Genomic DNA, 15,174 nt, shown 5'->3' with positions numbered 1-15,174 from the left:
GCCACCGGGTTGGCCAGTCCTGTTGTTCACAGCTAGTATCTGTTCTAATTGGTTAGTGCTCATGCCATACCTGTGGTTAAATGAATCGATTATCAAAACAAGAAAGAACTTCCTGGCAGCGAAGGCATTAGCAATGGCCCTGGCTCCTCGGGGACGTTGTGAAGTCTCCATTTTGAGATATCCATTATAAAATGGCATCGTTTGCCTAGAGGCAGGGGAACAGCCCCCAACCTGTCAACAGGTCCTCCCAACTCCTAGTACTTTTCAGACCACTAATGAGCTTCTCCCACACCCCGCAGTGCATCTCCACCCTGCTGATGCTGGTCACCAGCGACATGTACACACTCATCAACTACGTGGGCTTCATCAACTACCTCTTCTATGGCGTCACGGTTGCTGGACAGATAGTTCTTCGCTGGAAGAAGCCTAACATCCTCCGCCCCATCAAGGTGCGAGAACCTCTTTTTGGGGCCCCCTCCCCATCTTCCACTGGTCCTAGCTAAGCTCGGATTTTCTTTTTTTTCAAGGGAGGGAGGTAATTAGGCTTATTTATTTGTTTATTTTTAATGGAGTTCCTGGGGAACCCAGGACCTCGTGCATGCTAAGCAGGCATTCTACCACTAAGCTATACCCTCCCCTCTAAACTCAGAGTTTTTAAATCACCTTGTATTCACTGCTGACCACAACTGATCATCTCCATGATGGTGAGAGACCCTTTGGGAAGCAAGGGCCATGTGTGAATGGAGCAGCCATTTCCATTCTCCACTGGGGGCAGGACCAGAGCAAACTGAAGCTAGAGGAATAAGTTAGATGGAGTGATTCTTCCATCATGTCAGTCCTTTGTTTCCTACTGGGCTAAGTCAGCTGATCTTTCCTGGACCTTCTAGTCTGACCAGTCCCCTGCCTGTCACTCCTGGTAGCTGGATTCACTTATGCTACCTCTCCATTTCATCCCAGAATGTTCCTTCTCCCATCTGCCTATCCAAATATTTACCATTTTCCATGCTCAAGGCCCTTTCTTCCTTGAGTCTTTGCAGTCCATTTCAGCCCTCCATATTCTTCCCTTTTAAAATTACCATGGCCCTACACATGGTAGGGTGCCTGGTGAACCTATTGATTGCTACAAGAAATAACTTTGTGATAGGAACAGATGGAGTTGCTCAGAACAAAAGACACTGGAGTGCTGCGGGTTCTCCTGCAAATTAGAAGAATAGGGTATATCTCTGAGCTATTTGAACAGTCCTATTCTGGAAACACAGAGAGACTAGATACTTCTAGAAGATTCTTCCAGCTGAGGAAATCGAGGGTTCTCTAAATTTTTCACTGCCACCTTTCCCCCGCTCTTAGAAAGCCTGCTAGAGGGAAAAGGAAGTAGAATAACCCCATCTCCCTCCATATGCTTACCCTCTGAGAGGAGAGGACAAGGAGGAGAAAGGCAGCTGAGTCTAGAGTCCTGTTTTTAATTTTGGCGAGGGGGGAGGTAATTAGGTTTATTTATTTACTTACTTACTTTAATGGGTGTACTGGGGAGTGAACCCAGGACCTTGTGCATGCTAGGCAAGCACTCTACCACTGAGCTATACCTTCCCGTCTTGAGTCTAGAGTCTTGAAGAAGACGGCACCGTGGTCACCAAGAGAGGGTGGAGCCCACAGAGTTTGCTTCTTTCTGAAGTAAAGTCAAGGCCCCCCAACTGCCTTATGCTACGCTAGGTTTCCTGATTTCTCTGGTCTTGACAGGTTTATTCTCTCAAACTGCTAAAAACAAAACAGGACTGACCCTGGTGAGACGGACGGCCTTGTTTGATCCTTCCCCTGGGAGGACAATGAGGGTCGTCCTGTCCCCAGTTCCCCGACTCTAACCGTCCCACTGCCCACCTTCACCAACATTTGTTGACACAGCACCTGCCCTATCAAGGCTCAGGATGTGGGAGCCACAGAGTTGAGCGAAGCCTAGCTTTGCCCTCAAAAGGCTTCCCCATGGGTGAAGAAGAGGGAGCCCCCCTGATCCCGGGGGCTGCGGGGTCCCCACAGCTAACGGTGCCTCCGACCCACAGGTCAACCTGCTGTTCCCCATCATCTACTTGCTGTTCTGGGCCTTCCTGCTGGTCTTCAGCCTGTGGTCGGAGCCCGTGGTGTGTGGCATCGGCCTGGCCATCATGCTGACAGGGGTGCCTGTCTATTTCCTGGGTGTTTACTGGCAACACAAGCCCAGGTGTTTCAATAAGTTCATCGGTGAGTTGTTGAAGGCTCTGGGTGGCTAGAGGGTCCCCAGCCTGGGATATAATGGTCTGGCGGGGGAGCTCCCTGCCCCAGGGTCTAGAGGCTTAGGCTGGTCCATAGAGTGCTGGAGACCAGTCGGGGCAAGAAAGGGTGGGTGCCTTCCTACAGACCTCTGAGGACAGAAGAACATTGCACATCCCCACACGGGACTTAGGCCTGCGAGAGTAGCCATCCTGCAGGAGCTGCTGCCCGGGCTGATGATCAATGGGCGTGGGGCCTTGGTAAGAAGGAGTGGCTGGCAAGCGGGCTGCCCAGACCCAGAGGAGGTGGCTGAGGTGGCCGTCTCCTGAGAGGGAGTCTCCTAACAGCACTGGCAGCTCCGCTGAGGCCAGACGATGAGGCCAGATGAAGAGAGCTGGAAGGGTCACAGCCTGGTTGTCCAGGTTGGTGGGAAGCTTGACATTGACCTGGTTTCTGTGTGGCCTCCTCCTGCAGAGTTGCTGACCCTGGTGAGCCAGAAGATGTGTGTGGTTGTGTACCCCAAGGTGGAGGAGGACTCAGAGACAGAGGAGATACGTGAGGACACAAAGCTACAGAATCAGTCCATCTACCAACCCCCTGCCTCTAAGGACAAGGATGCTGTGGAGCCCTGAGGACCACCATCCCCTCTCGGCTGCTTCCTTCCTCCTTCATCCCCCTTTCTATCCTCCTTCCCTGCCTGGGTCTCCCCAACACACACACACACACACACACACACATACACACAAGCACACACACCTCTGCTTCTAACAGGGGCAGGACCTGGGTGTGGATGGTGAGAAACCATAAACAAAGATACTGACATTTGTACCCAAAGATCCAGCTCCTCTTGCCCCCAAAGCTTTGCGTCCAAAGCCCCCTACCAGGGCTGCCCACACTCCAAGCTGTTAGAGGAGAGTGGAGCAGACAGGGGTGCCCTGTAGGGCCCTCCCTCCCAGCCCACATCCTCATTCGCTTCCTCAGGAACCTGAGTTCAGTACTGCCTTCCCTCCCCTGAGCCCAAGGGAGGCCACTGCTCCAAGAGACCGTGGCAGCAGCAGTGAGTCAGTTGGGAGGGACAGACTCAAGCAAATCTGTCACAATTAAAGGTCAGCTAGAGAGCCCCAGATCCCCCTCCCTTCACTAGGGACCCAAGAAATCAGAGGTGATGCTTTCCTCTGCCCTCTTCCCCACTTCTCCCCCTCCCCAGCCTTGGCCCCCTGAGCAGAGTGAGGTTCCTGATAAGACAATACTCCCCACTGAGCTAAGGACCAACAAGCAGAACTGCCCCCTCCCCCTAACCCCAGCCAGGCCTGTGGGACAGACTGGGAAAGGCTCAGATTGCAGAAACCCAGCCCTGCCCCTGCCCCTGCATCCTGCCCCCAACTCGGTGCCAAAGCTTCCTGAAGCCAGAAAGTTTCTTATTTTCAATGCAGTGGACATTTCTCTCCTAATGACAAAGCAGCTCCGCTCCTCCTCCCGCCCAGCCCCTTGGGAAGAAGCCGTCACCCTGTTACCCCGCAACACCGCACCAACAGCCCCAGGCAGCCAGCACTGCCGGCACCCCCATCTTGCCCTTCTCCTCTTCTCTGGACCTTGGCTCTGGGACCGATGGGTGTAAAGGCTCCCCAAGCCCTTCATGCCTGAAAGCCGAGCCAAATCAGCCTTAAGTCACCTCCCATCCAAGAACTGGACCTAAAAATACCCCCTTATTGCTAACCCTCCAGACAGACCTGGTATGAAAAGCCTTCCCAGGAGGGCGGGCTCTTTCCCACCTCCCCAGAGGTGCACATCCCACAGCCTCAGAGACTGGGAAGAAAGGTATTCTGAAGGCCAGTTCCTCCCACCTCCCCCAACTCAGATAACCCCTCCCTCCTTTCTGCTACCACCACTGTCCTGTCTGGACAGCCTCCAGGGCAGGATAAGAAGGCTGTGGCAGAAGATACCCACTTTGGAGGCCCTCAAAAACGCCCATCCTCTGTGGTATGTGGACTTGTGGCCATCCTGTCCTGCAGGCAGAGGGTGCCATTCCCTGTGCTCCAAAGAAGGTACTAGTGTTTGCCCTGGGCCCTTGCAGCCTCCCAGTCACACCTGTTGTGCTAAGGACTGGATCCTTTTATCCCAAGCAGAAACCCCCTTCCCCAAACTTCCCATCCTGTCTGCTTAAACTGAAATCCCTGGGAGTCCTCCTGACCCACTCGGGTCTCCCAGCTTCCCACCTGGCCTGCCTGAGCCTGCGTTGGTGAGATGCGAATTTGGTCCGAGTCATGGTCCCTTCAGAGCAGACTCCAGGCGGACTGGGGTTGGCCCCTAGAGGGTCAGGGGACCATCCTCTTGTTCTCTCTTCTCATTTCTCCAGCCTCCTTCCCTCTTTCAGTTATTGTTTTTTTTGTAAAGTGGATGCCTTACTTTTTTGGATAAATATTTTTGAAGCTGGCATTTCTATTTCTTTTGGATTTTTTAATGTAAGGTTTTTTTTTTTTTTGCAGGGAGGGGTTTAGTTACACCTGGATAATAATCTTCTATCTTTGAGTTGGTTTAGGTTTTAGAATTTTGTTTTGTTTTGTGAGGGTTTCTTTTTCTTTTGATGTAATAAAATTTTAAATGGAAATGAAGATGGTGGTGTTAATAATTCAGGGACCTTCGGAGGGAGGAGGGAGGGAGGAGGGAGGGAGGTCTTTGGTCATTCCTTCCAGGATGACATTCCTGAAGGCCCTCACTCTCTGTAACTTCGAGCTATCTGAGAGGCCCAGCGCCAGCACATTTGAACAGCTTCCTCTCATTTTGAACCAAAAACCTTCGCATTGTTTCTGGGAAGTCTAAATTGTTACTAAGTTCTTGCCTGTATCCTGCTAAGAGCCTGCAAGCTGTCTAGGAAGTAGCACCAAGCTGAGTGGAGGGAGGCGGAGGCAGGCGTGGTCCCCCCAGGCCCAGTCTGCAAAGGCTTCTGGCATCAGAAAGGGACACGCTGAGCCTGTGGAGAGACCCCCGTGGGAGGCTTGGGAGAGCACCCAGTTGGATTCCCAGGGCTTAATGGGAGGGACTTGGAGGTGAGGTGGGGGGTCTGCTCAGCTGTACAGGTGGAAGACTAGGAGGCTGAGAAGCTAGGAAAGAGCGGAAGCAATCTAGGGAAGGACAAGTACCTCCTGGTGCTCTGGGTTAATTGCTGGAGGAGGCTGACGCTTGTGAGCAGCCCTCCCGGCTGTCTGTCCTGGGACAGCGTCATTCCAGAGCCAGCACTGCTGACAGACGTGAGTGTGGGGATGGTGGGGGCGGTGGGTATAGGTTAAGACATCAACCTTCACTATCTGGGACACTGTGAGGACACTGGCAGGCAAGATGCCTCCACCCCCAGCCCCAGCCTGGCCCCAACACTCCTGTTTTGTGGCTGATGCCCTTTTAGATTCAAGCTGGTGGCTCGCCATTCACAGGGTACAGACACTTGGCTCTGAGACCCAGCTCAGCCACCAAACAGGTGTGTGGCCTTGGGCAAGTCATTTAACCTATTTAGCACATTTAGAGGGAAGAAAAAAGAAGATTGACCCCAATCTCAGAGGGTTCTTCAATCTCCCAGCCCAAGGCTGTCCCAAAAGAGTGAGGGCAAAATGGGGCAGAGGCCAGACTTGTGCAAGAGGCCCTTCTCCAAGCCTCACATTGACCCTTGGGGACCCCCGGATCCCCAACACACACTTTTCCTTTCCCCAGGCCACCCGAGGGCTCCTCTGTTCACCCATCCGGGCAGATCCAGCCCTCCCCAATCCCCTCTCACTCCCTGGAGACACTTGGCCCTGGGGGCCCCCCTCTCTCTCTCTGTAAGGTGACACTTGCTGATCTTTTCAACCTGCTCAAAAGGGCAAATGTGGGTCTCCTCCTGGGCAACAGGCATTTATTTTTAACCTGGGCCTTTACCCTGTCAGTCACTGTACTGCTCTGACCTTAGGCAATTTGGGAGCATTTGGAGGTCACTGAAATCATAGCTGCTTATGCATTCTTAAGGCAGTCACACAACAAATCCTTCTCTAGCCATTGCATCTAGGATTTTGCTGTGTGCTGTGGAAATAACAAACTTATCACTGAGTTTTCCAAGTCAGCACAGTCTTCAACTATTCTGTTCCACTGTCTCTGTAAGAATATTCATATAAATCAACCCGCCCGTCCTTAATTTTAGTTCAGGCAATACGGTCATCATGGATGAAGAAGTATCTGACTCTATCTTCAAGGAGCAAACAGTCTGTGGGAGAAAGAAGACAAAAAATGCACACGGGATACACGTGCACACTTCACAGCATCACTGCCCACCCACTGGGCTGCCAGCTTCGGCAGGCAGGGCTGGACCCACCAGATTCCCAGAGCCTCCGCAGTGCCTGGGACCTACGTGCTCAGAAATGCCTGTCCAATTGAGGCGTCAGACAAGGCTGCAGATAGCGTGTCGCTTAGGAGACACAGATAAACCACAGGGGGCAGTCCCAGGAGGGCCGGAAGGAGACTGACCGGCTGAGACCAGTTGCTTTCCATCCACAATCTTATTCAAAGTTTAATTAAACAACGGACAAAGTAGGCGTTACCACTGCCATTTTACAAGTCAGATTAAGTAACTCCCCAATTCTCTCTGATGCGTCACTGCCACGCTCGGTGGCCTCTCTGTCGGAAAGACTTGGTGGTGTTTGAACTGAGGCCGGTTACAAAGTCATTAAGATAATATAGGTACTTTTATTTAGTTAATGCACACAGGTACCGCCTGCAGCCACAAGGATAAAAAGATCCTGCTGACCTCCTGAGCAACTCCGCAAGCATCCCCCAGCCCTTGACTGGCACGGCCCCCTCCACCCACTTCCCATCCAGCACCCCCTCCTCCCCTGCCCAGACATTCAGAGAGCACTCGGTTACTGAGAAACACGGCTGTCCGGGCACCAGCAACGTCAGCCCGGGAGGTGCGGGACGGAGATCACTTATCTCCCCCACGGCCGGCCGCGCTCCTGAGCTTTCTCATTTCCTGCCGCCCTGTTTGCACACCTCCCTGCTTCCTCCAGGGCCGGCTCGCCCGCGACTGACGCCGGCTCCCCCTCCCCCAAGGTGGCCGACTGAGGGCAAAGAAGGCTCTCTGGGTCCCACAGCTCCCCCTTACCCTCTCCCTTCTTTCCTGGGGGTTTCAGGAACTAGACCACTGCCCTTTCCCTCCAGAGAAACGCCGCATCCTTGCGTGACCTTGAGCAGCTCAGACTCTAAGCTTGGTTTTCCTTCTTTATAAGGCAAGGATAAAAATACCAGCTATCTTGGTTACTTTCTTGTTTAATTCAAAGGGAAATGGTCTGCAAGGAAAAGCATATGTTTCAATGATTGAAAAAACGTAATATCAGAAAATGCAAGGCCTTAACCATCATCACTATTTCGTAGTTGATGGGGGACAGAATTCCTCCTCACTGAGACAAGGGCCTGGCCCCAATCCTCTCTGCCTGCCCTCTCTCCCTGTAACTGCACTGCAAGCCTCCATCCCAGCCATGTTTCCTCTTCCTCCTCCTCCTTCAGGGCATCTTGCCCTTGACAGGGCTGTGGGAGCCTGCCCTCTGCCGTCCACCTGATTCCTGACCATAGCAGCCCCTCAAGTCCTGGATTTTGGACCAATATTACCACCTGGTGGTTGACTGAGGCACTGCCGCCGAACTGAAGTAGCTCAGCTCTGGCACCTGTTTGCCACAGGGTCCTTTGAAATGGGCAAAAGGCAGAAATCTCCCCATCTGGTTCCTGACACCTGTCTCTGGAATTCAAGCAGGTCTCCCCAGGGCTCTCAAGGTCAGGTCAGAGTTTTCAGAGAAAGTACCTCAAACTTTACACAGAAAGCTCCTGGAGGAGGTGGGTGCGGGGGTGGGGGGTGGGGGGGATGCCAAGTAGAAGGGTAACTTGCCTGCCTTGCAGGCAGCCCTGTCTCCATCTGTGCACTTTATTTTAGCAACCAGTGCCACACACATCCCCTCTGCATTTGCCCCACTGTAGCCTGATCCTTGGTGTGCCTGACATAAACCTGCTGGCCTCCACAGGGCACTCACTGGTTTTTCTGGTGATAAAAGAGCCAGTGATATATTTCTCTGTGTCCTTTTCTTTTCACTGCACCCCTGCTGGCCTCCACAGGGCACTCACTGGTTTTTCTGGTGATAAAAGAGCCAGTCATATATTTCTCTGTGTCCTTTTCTTTTCACTGCACCTATAGTCCCTTTTGCAGATGAAACGCAACAGGTAAAAGCAGGTGTCTCTGACAGGAGGAAGTGGGGAGTTCCCAGAGGAAAGAGAAAAGGGAAGGGACGGTGGGGGCGGCAGGGGGGCAGCCTGAGACCAAAAGCACAGATAGTGAGCCATGGGCTTCTCCTGGAGACCCTGAAACAGAGCCCCAGGAAGAGGTGATGACAAAGGAGAAGGCTTCTCAAGCCTCACAAGAGGAAGTGGACCCAAGAGACACGCATAGAGGTCAGAGAACGGCCATGCAGAAGGAAAAACAGCAAACTGAGCTGCACCGAGTGCCTGAGCCCTGCAGCCCAGGCACAGGAAACGGGCAGAGCCCTCAGGACCAGAGCAGGGCAGGGCGCCAGCCTGAGCCTCTGGCGGTGCAGACCAGGCATTGGAACCACCAGAGGAGTACAGCTGTCGGTTCCCGGGGCAGCAGCCCGCTGGGGCCTGGGGCACAGGGCCCAAGCCCTGACCAGGTACCTCAGCCAAGCCTGGGCAGTCAGGGACAGTGCCAAGCTGCTAGAGCTAGCCACGGCTGGAAACACGTGAGGGCTGGGGCTGTTGCAGAGACCCTGTGCAAAAACCTAGCAAGTGAGCATGTCTGCACCACGAGACAGGCCCCAGCGTACGGTCCCAGACCTATCACTACTTCCTAAACCCCTCAAACAACACCCCCTGGCCTGCACCCAGGAGAGTGGCTGGGAGAGGTGGGGCTACAAAAGGAACTGAGTGGCCCTGGGGGTAGGTGGAGCCCAGCACTGCGGGGGACTGAGAGGGAGGCGTGTCAAGGGAGGAGCTCAGATCAGGCTGGGGGTCGGCACTGGAAGAGGGTTTTCTCTTTTCATTCTGCGGGGCACCTCATTCTGCACAGGACTTTTTGGAAGTCGGAGGGAGGAGGACACTCAGAGTGAGGTGTTGCCCTCGACAAGGACTCTGGAATCCCCTGGACTCAATAGGGAGGAGGAGGCATTCCCAGAAGCATCAGCTCCTGAGCACCTCAGAACCCGGGCTTGAGCCTGACCAGAGTGCCCCCCAACTGCTAATTCGGCCAGGGGCCCCATTTCTCTAAGGCCTGCATCCCTCCCTCCGGGGTGCGCCCTGCCCCTCCCTGAGTCACCCCAGGGAGTGAGGGGAAAAAAGGGAAGAGAAAAGAGGCATTGACTACAGAGGAAGGAAAAGGAAACAGCAGAGGAGGGAGGAGAGAGGCCACGCAGAGTGGGTGACAGGAGATCGGAGAGGGTAGATCTAGGGCAGATCTAGGGCAGGGGGAGATAGCAAGCCGAGCATCCCAAAGGGTGCCCCAAGAGCAGGGCGGCCAGGGGCGGGGAGCTGAGGGGGCGGGCCGGCCATGTCCCACGGGACCTACTACGAGTGTGAGCCCCGGGCTGGCCAGCAGCCACTCGAGTTCTCAGGGGCCCGAGCAGGGCCCGGGGAGCTGGGGGACATGTGTGAGCATGAGGCCTCCATCGACCTGTCTGCCTACATCGAGTCTGGGGAGGAACAGCTCCTCTCCGACCTCTTCGCTGTGAAGCCGGCAACCGAGGCCAGAGGCCTTAAGGGCCCCGGAACCCCTGCCTTCCCCCACTACCTGCCGCCTGACCCGCGGCCCTTCACCTACCCTCCACACACCTTCGGCCCTGACAGGAAGGCCTTGGGGCCTGGCATCTACAGCAGCCCGGGGAGCTACGACCCCAGGGCCGTGGCCGTGAAGGAGGAGCCTCGGGGGCCTGAGGGCAGCCGGGGGGCTAGCCGCAGCGGCTACAACCCTCTGCAGTACCAAGTGGCGCACTGTGGGCAGACGGCCATGCACCTGCCCCCGGCCCTGGCAACACCCAGCCAGCCCCTGCGCGTCCTCAAGGTAAGAGCCACTCAATTGTCCTCCCCACCACCCAGGGGCTGGAGGGAGGCCCGTGCAGATGGGGTCTGTGTATGGTGTTGCTCTATGAAATCAACTCACCCCAAGTCCTCTGTGCTCGCCACCCAGTCATGACCCCTCTTGTCTTCTCTGTGAATTCACTCCCACCCTGATCCCCCCTGTGTGGCTAGAACCAACGTGTCCTGCAGTCCCTGTGACCAGCTGACATGCCTTGACCTCAGGCCACCCCCCCACCAGCTTCTCTGCTGCCCACCAGCCCCCTCCTCTTGTCTCTGTGCCACCTCCTGCTTCTACAAGAGGAAATGCCTGCTGATGGTAGAACGGGAGACTCAAGATAGACTGAAGGAAAGTGCCCTCAGAGAGTGTGGGGACATGAAAGGGAGTTTGGGTCAGAGCAGAGGACCCTGTGCATCTGGTGGGGCAGTGGCTGTTCTGACCGGGAGCCAGGAGCTGGCTCTGAATCCCACATCCCTCTGATGCCCCAAGTGTGCCCTGGCTGCTGGGATTCTGCCCTGCCTCTGCTCTGCTTCCCAGCAGCCCTCACTCTTGTCCCTCTGTGCCTTCCCTTCTAGGCCCCTTTGGCCGCTGCTGCGCCCCCCTGCAGCCCCCTCCTCAAGGCGCCGTCCCCGGCCGGCCCCTCACACAAGGGCAAGAAGACGGTGAACAAAGACAGCCTGGAGTACCGGCTGCGGCGGGAGCGGAACAACATCGCCGTGCGCAAGAGCCGGGACAAGGCCAAGAGGCGCATTCTGGAGACGCAGCAGAAGGTTCTGGAGTACATGGCTGAGAACGAGCGTTTGCGCAGCCGGGTGGAGCAGCTGACCCAGGAGCTGGACACCCTTCGCAACCTCTTCCGCCAGATCCCCGAGGCCGCCAACCTCATCAAGGGCGTGGGGGGCTGCAGCTGAGGTCGGCCAGCAGACTGTGGGCAACAGCACCTGGGCCCGGCCTGACCCTGGGGACCCCCACCCTGCTGGGGCCCTAGAGCCCCTCCCAGGCCGAGCTGGAGACAAAGACCCTGGACAAACGGCAGCGGCTGGCAAGGGAGGAGGGCAGGCCCCCGCATGATGATTCTGTGGCTGAATAAAACTGCACTATGACTTGGTGCCGGGGCTGTACACTGGGCCTGGGCCTGTGTGTGTGTGTGTGTGTGTGTGTGTGTGTGTGTGTTTGCGTGTGTGGTGTGCATGGGTCTAGGTTTGCATACCTCTTGATTCCAGGCCTATGCACTGCCCACAGCTCCCCCTCCCCGGCACACCACACAGCCAGGCCATGCATCTGTCACTCCATCTTCTCTCCCTCGACCCGGCCCGCTCTGTACCCGACACTGAAGTCACCCCCGCTGCCACCAGAAGGCTCGGATACTCTCCTAGCAAAGCTCGGCAGCTTGCGGGGAGATCCCAGCACCTCCAGCCCTTTCTGCCCAGGCCTGCTGACCCCAGGCCTGCTCTCTCTCACCTTGAGGTATACATAGGTCTGGGAGCTCCTGCCCCAGGGGACCAAGGGAAAATTCCAGATGACTCTGATAGATTTATGGTCCCTGAGCTCTTGATCCAGACTGAATCCCTTCTCCCCATTTCCAAAACTTCAGTCTACCAGACTGACAGCTCCCCCAGGCTCCCACCCACCAGCACCCACCTTTGTCCCTCGTTCCCTTTGGTTTGGGTTCCCTAAAGAGTCTGATTTCTTGGGGGACACATCGGTTGGGAAAGGCCTCGAGACCTGTTCATATACGAGAAAACTGATAATCAAGAGGATGAAAACCCACCTGTGCTGTGAACCCCACTTTGAAAGCAGTTTTTTCATAGAACTCTAGCCTAAGTGACATGATAGCCAGGAAAGACCAATGAGGCCGGTGGGATGGAAAGGAAAAGGAAGGGACCCAACTGCGGCGCTTGGCAGCCTCAGTTTGAATTTCCCTCTGCTACTTTCCAGCTGTGTGACTTCATGCTAGTGGCTTCTCTCTGTGTCTCAGTTTCCTCATTTGCAAAATGGGAGGAGGAGGGGTGCTGTTAGGTTCATAGATAAATAGGGCCTGGCATACGGTAAGCATGAAGACTTATTATCATTCCCTTTGGCAGGTAAGGAGACTGAGGCCTCAGACTGGGAAGGGACTTACCCAGAGTCATGCAATGGGTTAGAGGCAGAACCAAAATTAGCTCCATAAAATCACAGATCTCAAGAGGGGCTGGAAGAGACCTCAAGAGACCATCTGGTAGGCTTTTCCCTCAGACGACAAGATAGTGCGAGCCACACTTGAGAGATAAAGCGGCTGAGGGCCGAGGGGATAAGAGACATTCTCCGCAAGTTCACCCAGGCACTTTGCTGCCTCTGCACAGGCACCCGTCTCTCTACTCCGTGCTCACACCCTCCCCTCGGAGGCAGACGAAACAGTGTGGAGGGCACAGATCCCATTCAATCAGTAATCAGGGATTGCCCGACAAAGCCAGAGACATGAGACGCAGTACCGGCTGGTTAGAGTCTCTCCTAGGCCACCAATGACTTAAGAGGCTTATGCTGAGAAAGTAGCATTAGACATCAAGGAATAACCTTCTGAGAGGGAGAGAGTCTGGTGTCTGAATCCTCCCAGTTCACCTCTCTCTCTCTTCCCCTCCCATCTCCACATCCCCAGTGTCAGTGCCTTCTCACATCTCCGACATCTGTGTGCCCCATGCCTGCCTCACCCAGGGCTCAGTCCCTTTTCTGCCTTTGCCTTTGCCTCTGTTCCTCTCAGGCACCATCTCTCCTACATCTGTGCCCCAGATCCCCCTGCCCCAGGTCTGGTTTGGGCAGACAGATCCGAACCTCGCTAGATGGCTTATGGTTTATTCCCTCACCGCCTGAGTTGGGAAGGGGGCAGCGCCCATCTCTGTGGATGCCTGGGAGAATCCCACACCTTCCTTTCAGCCCAAGGGGATGGGTTGCATAAAGGGGGTTTGTACAGAGCATGGTAAGTGACTCAACCTCCGGATTTCCTCCTCTCAGCTCAAGACCACTGCCCTGGTACTTATTTTCAAGGTTCTGGGTGATGGGACGTGGGTTGCTTCAGCATCAGCCCCAAACTTCTTTCCCACAGCTCTGAATTGTGTCTCCTCCCAGCCCCCAGCACCCTCGGGGCATCCTCAGGGCAGATGCCTGTCACCAGGTCTGCAGAAGAGCCACAGCCCCAGGTGAGAGAAGTGCACACCTGTCCCTGCCTGACACGGGGTGGCAGGCACACCCAACCCTCTGTGGCAGATCGTATCCCAGGGAGACGACAGGTGGCCCGAAGTCACACTTTCGGAATGAGGCTTTTAACTTGACTGCAACTGGTTTGGGCCAAAGTAACTTATTCAACAAGTATCTGTTGAGCATCTTTCCTGTGCCAAGGCCTTGCATGGTGCTGGCAACACTGGTGACTGAGACAAACCCAGCCAGTAGCTGAAGGAGTAAGAAGAGAAAGGCAACAAGCCAGTGTGCTGAGTGCCATCCTCTCCCCTACAGACCCCTCCTCCAGTCCGAGGTCCTGGCAGCACAGGTGATTGAGGGCAGCAGGAGCCTGAAGCCCCAACCCCTCCGGGAAGGACTGGTACTCTGCAGCTGGGCTCACAGCCTGGAGGTGGTGACGGCTTTGCTGCTGCCGGAGCTCATGACTCCTGCTGCTTTTCCTTAATCCTACCCATTCCCACCTCTATAAATTCAAAGATTACTCCCTTTGAATACGCCCCTTGGGGAAATCGACTAAACAAGCAGGAAGGGAGGCTGTTTTAGCTGGGGTAGTCAAGGAGGGCCTCTCTGAGGAGAGGAAGTGGAAACCTTGAAAACTGTCCAGGAGGAGGCGGATGTGCCAAACTGGGGGGTGGGGGGTGGGGTCGGGGGGAGCAGAGGGGAGAGCAAATGGCAAGGCCCTGAGGTGTCCCGATGGAGAAAAAGGAAGAAAAGCCCAATGAGGCCGGCGGGATGGAAAGGAGGAAGAAGGGATTCGACCCGCAAGAACACCGCTTCCCTCCCTCCAGGATGGCCTACATTCCCTCTGCCGGTAGGAGTTCCCAAAGGAGCTCCGGCAGGTGGGAGAGCAGGGTCCCGGGGCCCTGCGCCTCTCCTCCCACCACCGCGCAGGGATGCCGCGGGGGCTGGAGGCGGCAGAAAGAAGGCACTGCCAGGTTGGGCGGTTAGCCCCACTCCTGCCGGGGAAGGTGAGAGGCCCGGGACACCGGAACTTTGGAAAACCGGCAAATCAAGTCCAAACAGGACACACGTGCGTTCCCTTTGCTTTACACCTCCCAGCTCGGGCCCACTTTTCCTTCGTGAGCAAAACTGGGGACCAGGTTGAGAGTCCTGAGCTGAGAGGCAGGATCTCAGACCCCAGGGAAGCAGTGGAGAAGGAAGGATGTTTGGCGATACCGCCAAGAGGGAGGAAGCTGCCCAAGGTGAGCCTGCCAAGGTCAGTCCGCGGTGGCGGCCGCTTGTGAAAGCCGCTCCCCCTGCTCCGTGCACACCTCCCCACCCCACCCCCCACGGATTGCCACACGCCCGGGCCCCCAGGGCCCCCATCCCAGTGTTGCAAGATCCCGGTTGGGGTTGTCGGGGTGGAAAGGGGCCTCCTCACCTCCACCCCCTACCCTGCCCCAAGCCAGTGAGGGGACTGTGGGATGGAGGGGGCTGTACAGGAGATGCTGAGGCGACAATAACCAGGACTGCCTGAAGGCCTGTGCACCTCCTCCAGGCCAGTCACTTCCCGTCACCCACGCCAGCCCCCAGCAGGCAGACCTCTCCTCTCGGGACTCAGCCGGGGCTGCTCCACAGCGGGAATGGTCCAACCTGGACAGGACTCCAGGCTGGCCTCTGTTGCCCGCTCCTCT

At 55.8% G+C, this 15,174-nt stretch overlaps 2 protein-coding genes across 5 annotated transcripts in view; both read left to right on the top strand.

The window, feature by feature from the left end:
• The window catches only part of SLC7A8 (solute carrier family 7 member 8), a 49,771-nt gene extending 44,918 nt beyond the window's left edge, over window positions 1-4,853 (top strand). For all 4 annotated transcript variants that reach the window (XM_064485825.1, XM_031453430.2, XM_010989436.3 and 1 more), the window contains 3 exons: window positions 300-449; window positions 2,055-2,232; window positions 2,716-4,853. In XM_064485825.1, the coding sequence (XP_064341895.1) occupies window positions 300-449; window positions 2,055-2,232; window positions 2,716-2,873 (486 nt within the window). In that variant the 3' untranslated portion in view covers window positions 2,874-4,853. The remainder of the gene's footprint in view (window positions 1-299; window positions 450-2,054; window positions 2,233-2,715) is intronic.
• A 4,294-nt stretch (window positions 4,854-9,147) lies between these two features.
• CEBPE (CCAAT enhancer binding protein epsilon) lies at window positions 9,148-11,432 on the top strand. Its single transcript, XM_010989435.3, has 2 exons — window positions 9,148-10,315; window positions 10,906-11,432. The coding sequence occupies exons 1-2, from the start codon at window positions 9,806-9,808 to the stop codon at window positions 11,239-11,241; spliced, it is 846 nt and encodes a 281-aa protein (XP_010987737.1). The 5' UTR covers window positions 9,148-9,805; the 3' UTR covers window positions 11,242-11,432.
• Window positions 11,433-15,174: the final 3,742 nt, after the last annotated feature.

The sequence above is a fragment of the Camelus dromedarius genome, chromosome 5, assembly GCF_036321535.1.
Source record: "Camelus dromedarius isolate mCamDro1 chromosome 5, mCamDro1.pat, whole genome shotgun sequence".
Lineage (NCBI taxonomy): Eukaryota > Metazoa > Chordata > Mammalia > Artiodactyla > Camelidae > Camelus > Camelus dromedarius.
Note: the sequence above shows the minus strand (reverse complement) of the source record. Positions and strands in the feature narration are given on the sequence as shown.

What these genes read in the sequence shown, in the direction of transcription:
- CEBPE (XM_010989435.3), top strand. Translation starts at nt 9,806, where the DNA reads ATGTCCCACGGGACCTACTACGAGTGTGAGCCCCGGGCTGGCCAGCAG. An exon ending in AGCCCCTGCGCGTCCTCAAG is followed by an intron (nt 10,316 to 10,905) that starts GTAAGAGCCACT and finishes CTTCCCTTCTAG; the next exon opens with GCCCCTTTGGCCGCTGCTGC.